Source organism: Ixodes scapularis, unplaced genomic scaffold (genome assembly GCF_016920785.2).
Source record: "Ixodes scapularis isolate PalLabHiFi unplaced genomic scaffold, ASM1692078v2 PGA_scaffold0__279_contigs__length_252992795, whole genome shotgun sequence".
NCBI classification, from domain to species: Eukaryota; Metazoa; Arthropoda; class Arachnida; order Ixodida; family Ixodidae; genus Ixodes; species Ixodes scapularis.
The window spans coordinates 43,278,644-43,296,959 of NW_024609835.1; the positions used below are offsets into that span (position 1 = coordinate 43,278,644).

An 18,316-nucleotide genomic window follows, 5' to 3' on the forward strand; every position below is an offset into this window, starting at 1 on the left:
GTCGGGTCAAGTATGACTTCTCACAATACAACCAGCCTATTTTGTAAGGTGTTCTTTGCAGCTGCCAAGGGCGAGCCAGTGGTTATGCTTTCTTTGTGTATCGAATCAAGGGTTGGAACTAAAGAATGTAAAACAACCTCTGAAAGATATTACCGAAATAAATTCCCTTGTCCATTCTTTAACACTGGTTTTGTCTCCCAGGGTTAGTGCTTTTGCCCTTGAAGCCATGGTCGGGCAATTGATTGGAGGCAGTTCTTTCTAGTGAAATAAGAGTTAGTGCACAGAGAAGCTGGTGAGCTGTCACACTGAAGAAAAAAACCCAGAGACAAAGAAATGAAGTAAGTGGACAAACACGACACCTTGGGTTTTTTCAGTATGATTGTTCTAGCCTCCTCTTTATTTGGGAAAATTTGTGTAAAGAGGCCAGCCCTAAGGATGCCTTGTGCTCGTCCCAGGGGCATCAGGGTCCCCCTCTGCGGCGGCGGTGTCGTCCCTGGGACCGGACCCCGAGCACATGACTGCTTTGCTGGGGCAGGACGTGATCCTGCACTGCCCCTTTGAGTACCCTGATGGGCTGCCTGTGCCCTACCTGGTCCAGTGGCACAAGAAGGACCACAAGATACCCATATACATCTGGTGAGCAGCCTCCCCGAGTTTCTTGCGACACTGTTAGCGCGAACACGACATTGGCGCATTTTCGCATTTTACTTCTCAATTGTATTAGCGAGCATGAACTTTTATGCTTACGTTATAGAACTAAATGAGCTCTTTCCGTAGCAATAATAACTTGGATGAAATCCCTTGGTTTCAAAGAGAAAAACTGGAAAAACCGGCGATCGCTTGTTTGCACTAGCAGTGTCGCGCTCTGTACTTGCGCTGCTCGACGCTGTTAGTGCAAACGCAACATTGGCACTTTCTCGCAGTTGTCAGGGGCATTGGTAAACCCCAGATTTTGATGCTTATATTAGTTCCCCAAATGAGCATTTTCATGACACTAGTGGTTTTTGTGTCAGCATTTTGATTTTAAGAGGAAAAGAGAAAAATGAAAGACGTTTACAAACCTCTGTAACGCAAAATTAGAGTGAAGCTCTTGAGGAGGAGGAGGAGGGGAGGGTATGCTCCCTCTTGTCCTCCATACCTTCCTCCTCCTGTCCTCCTCTTTTGCTCTTCTCCCCTCCCCTTCTCTTTTCCTCTCCCCTCCTCCTTCTTTCCTCGTCCTCTTCCTTCTGCATACCTTCACATTCTCCTCCTCTGTACCCTCCCCTCCTACCACAGTTTCCCCCCTAAATTTAGCTGAAGACTTGACGCCACGTGACCTCAAGAGCAATTCAGTTCCCCGCTAAATTTAGCGGGGAATTGAGTTGCTGTTGAGGTAACCTAACTTCATTTTCCCCGCTAAATCTAGCAGAGGAACTGAATTTGTTTATAGGTGACGTGACACCAAGTCATGTGACGTCATTTTCCCCGCTAAATTTAGCAGGAAACTGAATTGGTGTTGAGGTTACGGGATGTCAATTTTCCCGCTAAATCTAGCGGAGAAGCTGAATTTGTTCATACTGGACGTGACACGAAGTCATGTGACGTCATTTTTCCTGCTAAATTTAGTGGGGATTTGAATTGGTGTTGAGTTCATGTGGCATCAATTTTCCTGCTAAATTTAGCACAGTTACGCCGACGCCGCAAAACCCGCAAACGGGTGCCTAAGGGCTGCGCTCTGAAAAAACTGGAGGTTGCTTGTTTATGCTAACAGTGTCCAGCAGTGTACCTGTCATATGCAGCATGATTGCTTAGAAGCCATGGGGGCGCTTCACCACAATACTCTGTCTGAAGCTAGTTTGGAGTGGGTTGGGTTGTCCTATCAATCATTTTATATTCTACAACTTTTGAAAGCCTCAACTCATGCCTAGACTTCTCAATTGTTGTACTATAGGTATCGGGAAGGTGACAACTGCTAAACTTTCTTGAAAATAAATTTTATGTGGTGCTCATTTTTATTGGAGACGCATAGAACATGCTGGGACTGTGAAGCCTCATGATTTCGTGGTTGCTTATGTTAAGTCTAAGATTCGGTCACAAAAAAAAAAAAATCTGCAGTCATTCCGAGACCACATCTAAGGTTCACAGCTGTGAATGATAAAAGAGAACTAACGAAGCTCAAGAGGTTGTGCAGACTTTTTAGTTACGTTACAAAAACGTTTTCTCAGAGGAATGGTCGAGCTTTCAGCGTTGTTGTGGCCAACATTTCTTCCTGTGGTGCGTATGTCGAAGTTCCACGAAGCTAACCAGCCGAGTCGCACGATTGGCATGCATTTTGTGGTCGGGACAAGGTGTGGAGGTTGGATCGGAGAGGCACCACAAGTCCGTTCATACCGGGCGTCGCCGCACCCGCAGGTACGACGGGTACCCACCGCATGCGGCCGACGACTACAAGGAGCGCATCTCGCTGTCGGGCCAGTCGTCTCTCAACCTGACGAGCGTGCGGGAAACGGACAAGGGCTGGTATGAGTGCAAGGTGTTCTTCCTCAACCGAGAGACGATCCGCAACGGCACCTGGATCTACCTCGACGTGCTCGGTGAGTTGCGCGTACTGCCAGGCTAATAATGGTCTTGTGCCGTGCGAAAACGCAGGAGCTACCCGGCAATGTTTTTGTTTTTTGCGGACCATATTTTTTTTAAATTACGAATTCATCTCAGATTTTTAGTTGTTTGTACTGAATTGTGTTTGATATATAAGCAACGTTGTTGCATTGAAGCTATGAAAGTACTGTCTCACGAGTATGAAAGAATGGATCGCATATAGATTGATAGACAGATCAAGAATACCTGTTGGCTGACCTATTTTAATCTAGCAGTCACTTGCACAACCTAGCCAGCGTGTATTTTTGTTTTACCAAACAATAGCTTTTTCTGTCTTTTAATTACTGGGCTTAAAATTTAAAATTCACTTGCATATACACCTGCGTACACATAGGTTCTGCTCAAGAAGTTGCCAAAAGAAAAGGCTATGAACTGTACCAAAAACTAAATCTGCCTTATAGGTGTTAAATATGACTAGCATATTTTTTTAGTATTTTAGTATGCACTACAACGAAATATAGTTTCACAAATAAATGGTATTGCAGACACCTCGGCTTCACGCATCCTGCAAGGCATCAAAGTCTAAGAACACCTGTAATGACACCAACTAGTGCCCCTGTCGATTTCACACCTTCTTAATTATTTTCGCTTGAAAAAGGAGTGTGGAAGGCTAGAAAGTATGCGATGGGGAGGAGGGGGGGAAAAGGGCTTGACAACTGGTTATTTATGTTCAGTTATTTATTTATTTATTTCAGTACCTTACAGGCCTATGAAGGGCATTATTTAAATGAGGGAACTGTACAGAAACAATAAAAAAAAAAGTTCAACAACTTGAAATGAACACTGAAAAGCAATTAATAGTGACAGTATTAAAAGAGTTATCAAGACGAGCAGAAATGTAGGAGGGCGGTGCGAGTAAAGATGAACGTAGTGATGAAGAATAGTAAATTTTATGAAGGAGACATAATTAATACCGGTGTCAGACAGCGTTCTAAAGATCCTTTTCACTAAGCTCCTTTAAAAAATCGGCCAATCAGCTCGCGATGTGGTGCGCGCACGTGCTCTACGGCATGCGCTGGTTCGCCGTTTTTATAAAGGAGCTTAGTGAAAAGGATCTTTAAAACGCCGTCTGACAGGGGTATTAGACACTTTTCATCGACATTGTGAATGTTCAAGATCCACAGAAAGCTTTATGTTAGTGACACTTGTATTACATGATTAACTACAATAAATAAGCCGCACGGAACAGTTTCGGAATGCTTCCAGGGGCCCTGTTAGGTAACTTAGGTTGGGGTTCCAAATACTAGAAGCATATTCCAGAATAGGACAGGGTAGTGACACATATGTTAGATGTCTTAGAGAAGAAGGGGCATTACTAAGATTGCGTTTGAAGTAACTGAAGCTGTGATTTGCTTTAGGAAGGGCATAACATGAACATTTCATGAAAGATCAGGTGTGACACGGACGCCCAGGTATCCATATGAATTGACACTTTCAGGCGGAGTAGTGTTGATGAAGTAAGTCACTTGAAAGTTAGAGTTACTTTTGCTGAAAGGAACATGTTTGCACTTGTTAGTATTATCATGTTATCAAAGTAGGGAATGGGTAGTTAATTGACAAGCCTATTTTATGTGCTCCAGTGTAGGGCAGTTATAGCTGCAGGAAAGTTGCCAGTAAATCGGGGTCCTTAGGTTTCCGAGACTGAATCTCATCTGGCATGATTTCACAGAGTCAGCTGCAGCAGCTTTGGAACATTGGAGCAACAAGGGCCCGATCAAGCTGATTATATGGGACTGAAGACCTCTTTTGGTGATTTGAATGAGACTGTGCCAGTGCAGCTGGAATAACGAACGAGGCAACACTGGTTGCTTTCAATGGCTAACTCTTTGCATGGCAGTGGCAATAACTGTGTGTTAGAATCATGGCCCTGTTTGGTTTTATCTTTTTTCACTAGTATTTATTGCCCGCAATAGTTCACACACATGAGGGGCACAATTTCAAGGTATTGGAGGTACAATCAAATGTTTTTGGGGTTCAAGATTTTTTAATTGTATGTCGTGCTGCACAAGCACGCTAAAACATAAGAATAATGAGCCCAAAAGCTTCTGTTTCTACTGAAAAAAAAAAAAAGGGCTAGTTTTTTTTTGTTGTGATTTGTTTGAAGTCTAAAATGGTGATATTCACCATACCAAAACTCGACGGTAAAATGTAGGCCACAGAATGTACAGGAGTAGCTGCTTTATCACTGGGCTTGCTCTTGCATGCTCTCGACGGGTCAGTAGATATGTAGGTTTAGGTTCATGACGAGTAGGTGGGTTACAGAAATTGGCACAATCTAGCTGTGCTGAAGGCACAGCGTGCACTCTAACGGTCGAATTTACAAACCTCACTCCAATTGAGGCGCCCCTCCACTTTCTCAAGGAAGGCGCTAGGGCCGACGCTGGGGGGGGGCCAATCATGACGATGGATAAGCAGCCTAGGTTGCCTATCCGTCATCACGATTGGCCAGCGCCAGCCCTCGCACCTTCTTTGACGAAGTGGAGGGGCGCCTCAATGGGAGGGAGGTTTGTGAATTCGTCGTTAAGCATTGCCAACCCATGCGTGACTGATGAACATTGGTGGCGCACGATGACAACAAAATCTGTGACAGCTTGTTGTGGCCATGCTTTGAGGAGGCTAACGCTGCTCAGTTTTCTCCCATGTTTTTTTTTTTAACTGTCAGTACTTGGAGCTATAAATGAAGCAATGCCTTATATATTACCAGCATCACAGACTGCTTCTAAACTGTTATATTTAGTAGAGGCATGGAAGTATTAGAAACTTAGAATAATTTACGAATAGTGTTTCAATCTAATCTAATCAATTAGATTCACATCACATTTTTACTGTTCAAAGCGTTCGAGTTTTTAAGATATATTTACAATTATAAATGTAAGGTCTTTGAAATTTTCTAATTTCTCACATCAAGCTTCACTGCATTGCCCAGCGATTTTGTATCAGGCTTCACTGCTTTGCACCAGCACACATGCATCAAGCTTCATTACCTTGCACTGACGTGCTAGGTGAAACGGCTGTCATGCTAAAGCATTTTGGTTGACTCAATGGTATCGGAGGTTTTGCTCATACTGTAGGTCAGCTCTCTTTGGTTATAGTTTTACTACTTATTTTAAAGGAAAGTGCTGGAAAAGAACACCTCAAGCTATGTTCATATAACTAGGTTACTCATTGCTTTACTGCTATGTTTCATTATGTTTTAGTTAGTGCATCTTTTTGGGGCTTTTACCAAAAGTACAATGTACACAAAATGTTTCTCACATGATAACGCTGTTTCTTTTCATAGCTATGCTTTCTCAAAAAGATTTCCAGCCATGATTTCTAAAGTATTCATGCTCATATTAAATGTAAAATATTCTTATTTAATGTATTCAAATTCGATTTGCTGTTAAATTTTAATGCGAGAGTATTAAGGAGCTCGTGTCGCAGAAAATCTGGCATCGGTGGCATGCCGTGAAAATCCTGATTGGTCGATAAGGTCATGACGTCACAGCCACATGACCTTGCGCAGGAATTTCGAACAACCCTCGACGATCACGGAAAACGTGACTGCACGCGTGCAATGAAAGTGATTAAAAAACATGACATGTAATGTGACTTAAAGGTCGCCACATGTCTCAAATTATTTCAATGTATATAGTAATTCATTTGCCTTAAAGAAAAATTTAAGGAATTTTAGGTGGGATTCATACCCGCGACCTTTTGGTTGTGAGCCAGACACACTGCTGACTAGGCCACGCAAGGCACGCTTGCACAGTTTGGGAACTAGCAGGAGTTTATATGTTTCACTATCGCGTTCCACTCTTAAAGGGAAGCTGAAACACTTCTTTTAAAAAATGAAATAGAGGTTCATTCTAGCGTAGTTTTATCCCGTGAATCTGAATATCACATTCGTTTTCCCCGAAGAAGTAACTAAATGCGAAAAAACATGTAATACCTCTGACCTGTCATTATGTCATAAGAGGATTTTTCGGCTGCCAAGCGTGTGTCGCTCGAGGGTTGTGCGTGCAGTTGCAAGCTTGCCAGGTAAATTCCCCCGCACTGGCACCAGTCGTGACATCTTTTTTTGCTTTTTCTGAAAATAGCTAGAGCACACGTGCATAGCTTTGTTAGGTGCTGAAGATGCGCAAGAGCGGAGATTTTGAAAACTCCTTTTGTGACGTCACGCTCCGAGAAGGAGGGCCTTTAGTGGTACTTTAGAAATTATTTTCTGCAGCTTCCATGCACCAAATTAAAAAATAATTTTGAAGTTTGAGTTTTGGAGGTTAAATTAGGAAGATTTAAGTGTGTTTTCTCAAATAAAAATCCGCTTCAGCTTCTCTTTAAAGGCGAAGCTTAAATGTCCTTCAAGTTTTAATATTAATATTCAATTTGCAATCAAAATACTTATCTTCACACACCCCTACTATGTAGTAAAAGCGAGATGAAAGTTCCGTCGTCTCTGATAAGATCCGTACCGGATTATTCCACGTAATGGTGAGGGTGAGGGCTACAACATTGTAAGCTTTGTGGCATTAATGTACACAAAACATCTGGTTACCCTTTTCATTTTTATTTGTTTAAGACCTCATCTTCAAAGCACACAACATTTTAAGGCGAAGCTATCGAAAACGGCATCTCGAGAGGCTGCAGTTGTATGGTGCAGACAAGCTCTCGTGCCACGCAAGTTTGTTATGGGCGCCTCTTGAACCTCGGGGTGTGCATCCTTTTGGAACTCTACCACGGTCGTGTCCCGTGCCCGCCTAACCTCGACGGCATGCAGCATGACGACAGGGACGGGGTGTGTTGCGGGGTGTCCCGAGCGTTGGGCAGACCAAGATGTCGGCCTCAGTGCGGGCCTTGACGGTTACAGCGCCCCCGCACTTCAAGGCCAAGCCTGAGCAGGTGATCTACGTGAAGGTGGGCGAGTCGGTGGTGCTGCCCTGCGAGGCTGAGGGAACGCCTCCCCCCACCATCATCTGGTATAAGGTAAGCCGCGGCCGCCTTGTGCACACTACTCTCCACGCCAGTGTATCTGGCGAGCGTTTCTCTGACCGGCACCTTTACTATGTCCCCAAAAGTGGCTCCTTGGTTTCTTCCCGACGGCGTCATAAAAGTGTCACGATGTGCAAAGCGCAAGTTCGTCTGCTCCTTTTGCAGGGGTTGCGGCGACGTGAGAACGCCAAGCTCTGATTGACTTTGATTGAAGAATAGTCGGCTGCCTCGAGGTCTACCCACTATCCTTCAATCAGAGCCAAGTAGAGCTTGGCATTCTGATTTCATCACAACCCCTGCAAAAGAAGCAGACAAACTTGCGCTCCGCATTGCTTGTTGACAGTGACAGCCGCCCGTGCCGCTGCGGGTCACTTTGCGTCCCGGCTGTCGACAGAAATCAATGTAGACACGAAACAGGGTGCGTGATAGCGTCAACCTTTGTGTGCGCTAGCCCCTTTTCGCCGGCATTTGTACGACCAGCCACCGAGATCGTGACGTCCGACGGCATGATGGTTCTGCTCCTGCGACGCGATTTGTTGGTTCCTGTGGACCATTTTGGATGTGCGGGTGGGATGGGATGGTAAAAACACCAGTTGAAGAGGCGTTCAGGCACGGGATCTGGGGGGCTAAGCTCGGCGCGGCGAGATCGAGGCGAGTTCTCTGCCAAACTCGCTGACCGCCGCGATTGGTCGACACTCCCTAGATTGTGACGTTAAACGGAGAGTTTGAGGCGGTCGGAGAGTTGCATATTCGGAACTCGCGGCAAGATGCGGTGACGTCATTGTGACGTGGCATAAGCCGCCGCAGATGGGAAAAGCTTGCTGGCTCCGACCTAGGCAAGTTTGGGCGAGTTGGGCGCAAGATCAGGGAGAAGCGTCCAAAACGGCAGCGTTTTCGTTTGTGTTTTGCCGTCGGCATAGGTATTTAAACCACGCCAATGTGTTTGACATGGACGACGTTCATTTTCAACAACACTATTGCCTCTCGAAAGACGTGGTAAGGTGGCTGTGCGATGAACTGCGTGGCGAACCGGGCTTGAGGCGATGGAGCCATGAATGAACCGTCGCCCCCGTCGTGAATCCTGCATCCAAATTCTACAAAGTGAATCCTAGAAACAAATGTGTTTTTACGGCAATCTGCAACCAGGAACGCAATTTACCATTACCTACAGGCTTTCACAATTATTTTGATGGGTTGCTGTGCTGCGTAGATGCAAGATAAACGCACTTGATAAAATTCAAACTAAAACAGATGATAGAAGAAAAGCAATATACATGAATGGCGCAGACTAACAACTGTGTCATTTCTTTCTCATCTTTCTTCTTCCACACCATATTTTGACAAACAAATTGGCCGTTAGTTGTTTATACAGCAGGAGAACATGCCAGAACATTGCGACATTGTCACCTACTGTAGATAAGCAATTTAGCCAGTGCAGTATGACTGCTAGCCTAGGGTCTTTAACGTGCACCAAGTAGTAGTGATACACGACCGCATGCCGGTACGATGCTCATCAACATCGAAAAGGGCAGGGGTGAAGGTGAATCCACGATTCTCGGTTCTGCAGCGCGAGCTTTCGCTCCACGTGCACCCTATTCTGAAAAAAAAAAAAAATATTGTGGCTGTGTGGCGGTGTGGGGGGAGAAAGATGAGAAAGAAATTACACAGTTTTTAGTCTGCGCCATTCCTGTATGTTGTTTTTCGTCTATATTCTGCTTTAGTTTATATCTTTATCAAGAGCGTTTTTCTTGCATCTACGTGGTGCAGCAAACCAGGGCCGTAACCAGGGGGGGGGTTAGGGGGTTCTGACCCCCCCCCCCCCCCCCCCCCCCGAAATTTTTTTCTGGGTACGGCCCTGGTCGGTGCACTGGCAGCCAGCCGATTTTAATCTCCACCTCTGCACACGCGCAGTGGCGCCGGTCAGCTACCGGGTACTAAACCGGGACCGGTTCTCCGGTTTGCTGTAACTCTCCATTATATGTCACCGATGCACATGATTCATAGGCGAAAATAAGACAATAGACACTTTCAAAATGGCCGCCGTTGTCCCCGAAAACCCCCCCGAAATTTTTTTCTGGGTACGGCCCTGCAGCATACCATCACAATGTCTAGTCAATTAGCCCACATCCAAGCAATGTTTGTATAATTAACATCCCTGCTGTTACCTATTCTTATTTGTCATTTACGATTTAAATTAAAAAAAATTGGGCTGTATGTATGTTGATACTGCCTAAAACTTGGTCTGCTTCAACGGGGAAGATTCTCCCCGCTGTAGATGAGAAATTTAGGCATGCAGTGCCGTACAACCGCTAGCCTGGGGTCTTTAACGTCCATCCCGCAGTAGTGTTACACGACCGCACGCCGGTACGATGCTCATCAACATCGAAACGGGCAGGGATGGGGATTGAACCCAGCATCCTGGGTTCTGCAACGGACCTTTCGCTCGACGTGCTCCGAGCTGGTGTGCGCTAGCCCAGCCGGCCACCGATCCCCCGATTTAAATAAAATAAAAACCCTTCACTGCGGAACGTAGGGAAAAATCGTAGCTACGCTGGGGAACTTGCCGCCGCCGGGGAGGTCGGAAATGTAAGAGGGGGAGTGGGAAACTCGCCGGGGCAGAGTCAAAAGAAGCTCCTCCCCTCACCCGTGACGTGGCATCGGAGAGATTCCCGCCGGAGGCGAGCTTAGCCCCTCTGCACTGAGCATGTGTGCACTCCGACCCTCTAATGGCAGAGGGGACCTGGTCGACGGGGGGGGGGGGAGGGGGGGGAGGGGGGGGAGGGAGGGGAGGGGAGGGGGAGGGAGGGAGGGAGGGAGGGAGGGAGGGAGGGAGGGAGGGAGGGAGGGAGGGAGGAGAGGAGGAGAGGTTTGTGAATGTCAAATTGTAATCTTTCAGTATGCAATGCCTCTGATGGAAGCAAAGCTTCCATTAAGACGCATTACGCATTAAAAGACCCGTGTCATGCGGACAAAAGGGTAGTGATCGGCTAATTTCAACGGTCTGGCCGTCCCGGTAAATTCGGCTAGATGCCCCATAAATTTTGCGTTTCCGTGAAACGCGTCAGGTCATGCGAGGCCGGATGACTTGCGATGCAAAGTCACGTGATGTCGCAGTGTCAACAATGTTTTTAGATCTAGTAACATGGCATCGCAGTGTGACGTGACGCTATGACTTGACATTGCGATGTTGAAGGGGCGGTGCAATGATTTTAATACTGAACAAATGTGCAGCTTGTATTTTTTATATTATTTACTTCAGCATAAGTAAGAGAAACAGTGCCACCATACCCCAAAATACCTCTATTTCGCTGCGTAATCGTAAAATAAAAAACACTTTTTTTCCCAACCTGCGGCCACATGGTGGCCGCAAATGGAACCTGTGGTGTGACGTCATTCGGAGTGGTTTTTGTAAGTGATAGTGTTAGGCAATTGTAAGCTTGATTTAGGGTTAAGTTTAAAAAATCTTGTTGTTTAGGCATGCAGAAACGCTTCAAAACCCAAATATTTCCTCTAAAAGGGTATGAATTATTTGTGGCGCCATCTACCGCAAGTCAACAAAACCTGCCGTCGCTGTCATCCATCGACGCTCGAGGGGCTACACGAGCAACCCGGACGTTTTGTATTTCCCTCGCTCGACGGAGTGCGTTGGTCGTGATCCGTAGTATCGTTATTGTTCTTGGTGTCTTGACCTTGACTTCAACTTTGACTGCCTGCCGCGTCGCAAGCATCTTGCGCTCGACGTCGCTCAGGCCGTCCGCCCATGCCGCCATGTTGGTCGGGAATCGGCGGGAGAGCGGGAGAGCGGCGATCCTGGCGAGCGGGCGAGCGCTGGGGAAACAGAAGCCAGGAGAACCCAACCGGAAACCAACGCCACTCTGAATGACGTCACAGGCGAAGCTGGTGCCGCTTCAATGTTGAGTTGAGGGGTGCCAGAGATACCAATTTCTTTTATTTTTTTTAATGAAAACTAGGGCAAGCAGGAAAGAATAGTTTTCGGTCCTTCGTTTTATATGTGGCCGGGATCAGTTGCCGCAATTAATTAGCCAAAGTCCGCAAATTGTTGCACGGCCCCTTTAAGCTCTCACATTGCCCACATTTGTGTGTTTATTGCTAAGGCATTTTTTGTACGAAACATTTCGACGGTAGATCAAAGGTGTGCCATCATTTTTTTTATCTAGCTAACAGTTGGTGGGAGCCATTTAGGTTTACCTACATATTTGGCCATTTGGAGTGCAACTCGAGTGATTTTCATCTGGAGAAAACAAGTAAAGGGGGATTCCTTATGGACATTATTAAAGTACTACGCACATGCACAAGGAAGATAAGATTGCTTAACTTGTACCTCAACAGTGCACAGAGTTTCGCTTATAGCTTGCTTTGGGATAATGAGTGAGGAAACTACCGTAATATCCCGAGTCATCGCCCACCCCCCTACCGCCTGAAATTCATTAAAAAAGTGGGGTGGGCCATGTCTCGGTGGGTGAGCACAAACACTTGAAAAAAAGCGGAAAAAACCGCCTATTTTTCTCTGCGTATCTAGCGCTGATGTACAAGAGATACATCAAACTCAAAACTCGATTTAGTTTCATTGTTTTATAAAAAAAAAATGCTCACGAAAGAATATTTTACTATAGTGAAGTCCGTTGCTTGCATACGCGCTAGAAACACCGCCGATCTGCATATAGCGCGAACGTTTAATTGTTCCGTGAAAGAATATCACCACTATGTTCTCCTAGTTAGTAAAAAAAAATAAAGAAAAGTGTACAAGAAAATAGAAAAACCGACGAGGCGCAACGAGCGAGCGAGCGAGCGAGCGGACCAAAGAAGCGACCAAGAGCAATGCTGGGAAAGCGGGAAAGCCGGCGGTCGCGTTGGCAAATACTTTGGCGTCGGGCCAAGTCGGGCGCCTTGTCAATTGCAAGCTCTTGCGCAACTTTCTTGTTTGGTGCTTACATACGTGCGTCCGTGCACGGCGGGCTATCAATGCACGGTTGGGACGCTCTGCAAATGTCTGTGTAGGGCGTTCCAGCAAAGCTTTATTTACGCGTTGGCTTTGCCTAAAATATTGCACAACCGCGGTCGCGACGGGCGGGGAAAAGGAGCGGGTTCGCGGTGACCTTACTTCGGCGGAGACCAGACTTTGACCTAACACTCCGCGGTTACATTAACAAACTCTTATTTTCTTATCTCCATCGTTTTCTTTTCGCATGGATACACGACCACTTTTGGGGTCGCTCACGGAGGAAATGCGTAAACAAAAAGAAGTGTCTTTCCCTCCTTCGTTTTACTTTGTCACGGACGTCCTCCAACTGTAAGGTCCGCGGCCGCGTCATTCGGGTAGGATGAGTGTTCGCGTATCGCAGAGTGCGCGCTGGGGTTTTTGAAGGGGTGGGCAATGACTCGGTGTTTTTTCAGAAATCGATATTGGCCCAAAAACTGGGGTGGGCGATGGCTCGGGGATGGGCGATGACTCGGGATATTACGGTAGAGACTTCGCAGAACTTTTGGATACACCCTGGAGATCCCAGTCTGAGAACACCTGTCACATAGGTATGAGTAATGTTATATTGCCCCTAACATTAGCACATTCATTTATAACAGTTACCGATTAATAAGCTCGTGACTGCCCTTTGGGCTTAGAAGTTATTTTATGATTCACGCATGGTGCAGTGATGTTCAGAGTGTGGAGTGTCTAATGCCAGTGGCTGAGTGTGACCACCTTTGCCCCAGGACAACCTCCCCCTGGAGGAAGGGAGCAGTGTGCAGATCCACCCGACGGAGTTGCGCATCTCCAACCTCCGGCAGACGGACGTCGGGGACTACATGTGTATGGCACGCAACAGCGAGGGCAGCGACACGGCCGTTTCCAAAGTCATTGTGGCAGGTCTGCATTTCTGATTTGTCATATCTTTCTTTCGGGGACTTTCCTTCACCCTTAAAGCAGCTTCATTCCTGTGGGTTTAGAAAAACTGTAATGTTAGGAAGGCATTCCTGTCATCGAATGAAAGACTCTACATCCTAATTAGCGGAACAGTTTGTGTTCGGCACTATCTGTTGTGGCCACATGCGGTAACGATGAAAGAAAAACTGCATCGAGTGCTGTGCCAGTACCTCGAGAGTGTGCATCTTCGTTACGAAAGCTTTTTTTGCTTATTAAAGTATTTCTGATCGCCGTTCCCGACTGCCACTGCCATACTTGTTAATGCTTGATTGGGAGCTCTCCAAGCCCGGGAGCTGCAAAAGATTTCTTCTGCGTCGTAGGACCCGCCGTGATCACGACGCCTCCGCAGAACCTGACCAAGTTGGAGGGAAACTTTGCTGAGTTTGTGTGCGAGGCGCGGGCGTTGCCGTCCAACATCACGCACCGCTGGTTCTACAACGGCGTGGAGATCTCCAAGCTGACGTGGCTGCAGACGCGCACGCTGGTGCGCCAAGATGGCACCCTCTTCATCAACCCGACAGCGGCCGATGACTCCGGCTTCTACACGTGCGAGATCTCCAACGGCATAGGCAATCCCGAGTCGGCCACCGCCTACCTCAACATTGAATGTCAGTGCTCTTCTCATTCACGCTACCATGACCTCCGAATTAAAACGGATGTGGGGATAGCTTCTCTTTAACCGCCACTTTTGCCAACACAGTTGCCCTAAATTATTTCTACCTTGTCGCCATTTCTAGTACACATCATACTCTTCTATGTCCCTTTCTTCCTTTCCTAATTTGCGGGTTTTACTCCCCGTCGCCTGTCAATGGGAACGAGCTGTGGCGTGTCGACTGATTTAATTAATTATTTACCTTCCAGTTAGAAAATTGTCTCGTTCCATCCTTTTCATTCATTGTTTACATTCAAAGTATGCTCACATTTCCCCACAGATCTTGCCGTATAAGAGCAGGAAGGTGCTTAAAATGTTACAAATAATGTGTCTGCTTTGGGAGCCTAGTTTACTGCTTTAAAATGTGCTCTAAAATTATTAAATGGTCTTAAATAGGGGGCCCCATGTTTGGGTACCCCTAAGAAATTGAAACGTCCAAACGCCACAAGGTTCGAACCTCCATCTTATGCACTAGGGTTTCCGCAACACAGCACCACACACTTGCATTTCCCGGTTGCACATGCTCACCACTGCGCATGCTCGTCGCATGCGCAGTGGTGCGTCCCTATTTCTTAGGGGCCCCCAAGCTAAAACTCTCTATTTCAGCTTTTCATATCATCATGGCATTCTTTTCTGCTGCACAAAGCCTGAGGTTGTGTCATTTTCTCACTTGTGGTTTTCACATCCTATACTCCATTTCACCTTATGATGGATGCATCACGTGACTACACGGATCGTGCGTCGCTGCTCCCCTCCCGAAGGTCACGCGACACTCACACTGCATTGAATTGGCTTCTATGGTTTGTCGCATCATCTGCAGTTCATCGTAAGGTGAAACAAAGTATAGTGTTTGGAGAAACCTTTCAGTAGATGTTGACTCTGTTACAACAGTGCTATAGGTGACCTAGTAGACCACGTAAGGTTGTGGCAAGCGGTCGGTGAAGTGGAGCCAGAAGGAGTGTGCACACATAGAGGCCAGCATCACACAGCACCCTTTATTACGTTCCTCCGCAGACCCGGCCCGTGTGAATTTCACACCGGCGTTCCAGTACATGCCGCTGAACCTGTCCGGCATAGTGCGGTGCTACATCCAGGCCAACCCGGCCATTCAATTTGTGACCTGGTTCAAGGACAACCGGCCCTTCGAGGCCAGCTCAGTCAATGGGGTGGTGAACCTGAGCAACGGGTCACTCTTCTTCCAACGGGTCTCGTATGAGCACCAGGGGCGCTACCTGTGCAGCCCCTTCAACATCCATTCCACGGGAGGCTCCTCTGCCGTCATGGAGGTCCTTGTGAGAGGTTGGTACTTTGTTAGTCGATTCTTTCATGGACCAATTGAGTGAGAATAATAATGAAGCACATAAGCTTTTGGTCCCAGCAGTCACACCCATGTGCTTTCAGTGTCGTTTCTTTAGGCTGTTGTGCGTCCGGGCCTCTTGGCTCGTATCGAGAATGAGTGCTCCGTCAGCGTTTGGTGGAGACTCGGATTCAATCTCGCGCTTTACGCCCAAGAAATGCTGACCGCCAGTATTACTTGATCGGGTCTGGGAAAGGGTCTATTGATATGCCGGTCTGCCTACCGGCATACCTGCCTGTGTGTTAGTGCTGTTGTATACATTGATTCTCTCGTCTGCGCACCAATGTCTTTTATTTCAGTCATTTGGGTACTCGTTTCTTGTTTGCCTGTTAATGCGATTTGTGGAGAAAATCAGCGCCACACTCATTTCCAATTTCCCTTCAAAAGGCGTAGGTATGCATGGCACCTATCTCTGTAGCAACAATCAGAGGATAGATAACTGAGCAAGTTGCTAAGAGTTCATGTTGCAAAACAGTGCAAGTGATATGAGGACAAAAAGACGAAGAAAACACAAGACTTGTCTTGTGTTCTCTTTGTCTTTTTGTCCTCGTATTGGTCATGCTGTTTTTAAACATGAACGTTCAGAGGTCGGGTTGACCTTTTAGTATAACAGTGAGAGTTTGTTCACAAAATCTACGAGCTCCAGCTGAACGCACGAGAAGACGCTCCTGCCGCTTACGAGTCTGTGTAACAGTGGGGCATTAGGTTGGCATGGGTTCAGGCTTGTTGCATTCAGGCACTTAGGAGGGCAGAGCACGTCCCTGGGCTTGTCGGCGTGAGCGTGATATGTTGCCATTGGGGTGCGCAGAGCCTCCCATGTTCTCGGTGAAGCCCAAGGAGCTGTACCAGCAGCCCCGCAACACGGAGGTGACCATGCCCTGCGAGGGCAAGGGGCACCCTCCCCCAAGCGTCTCCTGGAGGAGGGTGAGTGGGGTCTTAATCGAGAAAATAATCTAATTTTTGGAATAAAATATCATTCTTGCGGCCACCGGAACACTGAAAATATATCAATATTAATATCGTGGGCGCCACAGCTCACAGCTGGCGCCACCAGGTTGGTAAGGTCGGAACAGCAACTCGTCGCAGGGGTCTTCTGTTATGGGCACTCGACCCGAGAAGGAGTCAGAACTTGTAGTCGTCACCTTATTAAACACTTTATATTGTTCGTGAACACGACAATGGCAGCGGCGGGATGCGGCAACAAAAAGAAGACGACACACAACAACGTCAGCTGCTTGGGGTACTTCGGCTAGGCTTCAACGAGTGTCTACACCAAAGTGTGGAAACGGTCAGATTTTGAAACTTTACAACGCGGCGCCAAGGTACGTCAAGCAACCTCTACGCGGACCGGCAGGCAAGTAAGGATGTCGACCATTCAGCAACCAGCATCGCTAAGCCCGTTCGTCGTCGAGCTGCCCGACAAGCTCCACTTTCGGCGCCCAGACGATTGGAATTGTTGGTTCACGAGATGGAAGTGCTACCGGATCATTTCAGGCCTGAAGAAACAAGGTGGAAAGACCCAAGTCAACGCCTTGGTTTACACTGTGGGCGGTGAAATGGAGGACTTGTTAGCCTCGCTGAAACTCACGGACGTTAAGAAACAGGATTACGAAGCCGTGACGCTGGCATTTGTGAAATGCTTCGTGCCACGCACCAACGTGATCTATGAAAAGGCAAGGTTCAACTGTCGCAAGCAAGCGGCACATGTGACCGTTGACACCTTTGTGACGGTTCTACACAAAATGGCCAAAAGTTGCGAGTATGGCGACTTGAAAGATCAACTACCGTATGAACTGGAATATAGGTCGAACTGGAATATAGGTCGACCCCCTAATTTACAAGTTGCAAAAAGCGAAAAAGAGTTTTTATGGCAAGAAAATGCAACCTTACCTTGGTAACGAATTGGCCAAGTATACAGAAGGACGAGAAAACACGGCACATTTATTTAATTGCTTCGCACGCAATAAAACAGGAAGTGTGCGAGCGTTACTACTCAGATTTTTCAGACCCTTCGTCTGACGACGAGTTCGCTAACCTAATTCTAAGGGACAATGCCGTCCCTTTGAATTGCACTCTCGAGAGCCCGGAGGCACGAGCAACCTCAACGGCTTTCGTACGGATGCACTCCAACATCTAAGATAGCGATCTGGCGCGCAGATCCCAAATAAAATTTGCCACCTTCGTTTCCAATTCAGGGTACACCACAGTCCTTCCACGAAATTAAGTTTTCTTCGCCTTGCTGCACGCCGCCAGTTTTTGTCTCTGGCCTTGCCAGTAGCGTCTTCTACTTCCGCTCATTATCACTACAGGAGCGGCAACAAACCAAGGAGCACAAGTGAAAGTGAATCGTGACAAGTGGACAAGTGCTTGGCGATTGCAAAGAAAAACAAGATGGCGGCTTCAGCCACCCAGAGTTGCAAAATTATTTTAGTTTTTTCGCTAATGACCGTTATATAAGACGAAGGTGAACTTTTTCAGGTCTATTTTCAAAAAGAAATTCGACCGATATTCCGGTTTATTGGGTAGTCAGAGATTGACTTGTGGTGGGACTGATCGATGCGAAGTTGGGTGAAAAGCTCCAGCTCAAAGCAGAATGAACGTTAGAAACCGCCATTTCCACAGCATGCAATTTTGAGATGGTTAAACAGCAGCTAAAGGAACTGCGGCCTCGCTCGCAGCCAAGTGCAACCGTCGACGAGGTCCACACCTTTTCGCGGCGAGCCAGGAGCAAAAAAGAAGCAACCGTTTCGTGACAGTCGAC

The 18,316-nt window shown here is 47.0% G+C and overlaps 1 protein-coding gene across 4 annotated transcripts in view; it reads left to right on the top strand.

The window, feature by feature from the left end:
* The window catches only part of LOC8032964 (protein turtle), a 54,099-nt gene that overhangs the window by 13,698 nt on the left and 22,085 nt on the right, over positions 1-18,316 (top strand). For all 4 annotated transcript variants that reach the window (XM_040209307.3, XM_040209308.3, XM_029966904.4 and 1 more), the window contains exons 2-8: positions 456-636; positions 2,392-2,573; positions 7,484-7,599; positions 13,336-13,489; positions 13,867-14,154; positions 15,213-15,497; positions 16,364-16,479. In XM_040209307.3, the coding sequence (XP_040065241.1) occupies positions 456-636; positions 2,392-2,573; positions 7,484-7,599; positions 13,336-13,489; positions 13,867-14,154; positions 15,213-15,497; positions 16,364-16,479 (1,322 nt within the window). The remainder of the gene's footprint in view (positions 1-455; positions 637-2,391; positions 2,574-7,483; positions 7,600-13,335; positions 13,490-13,866; positions 14,155-15,212; positions 15,498-16,363; positions 16,480-18,316) is intronic.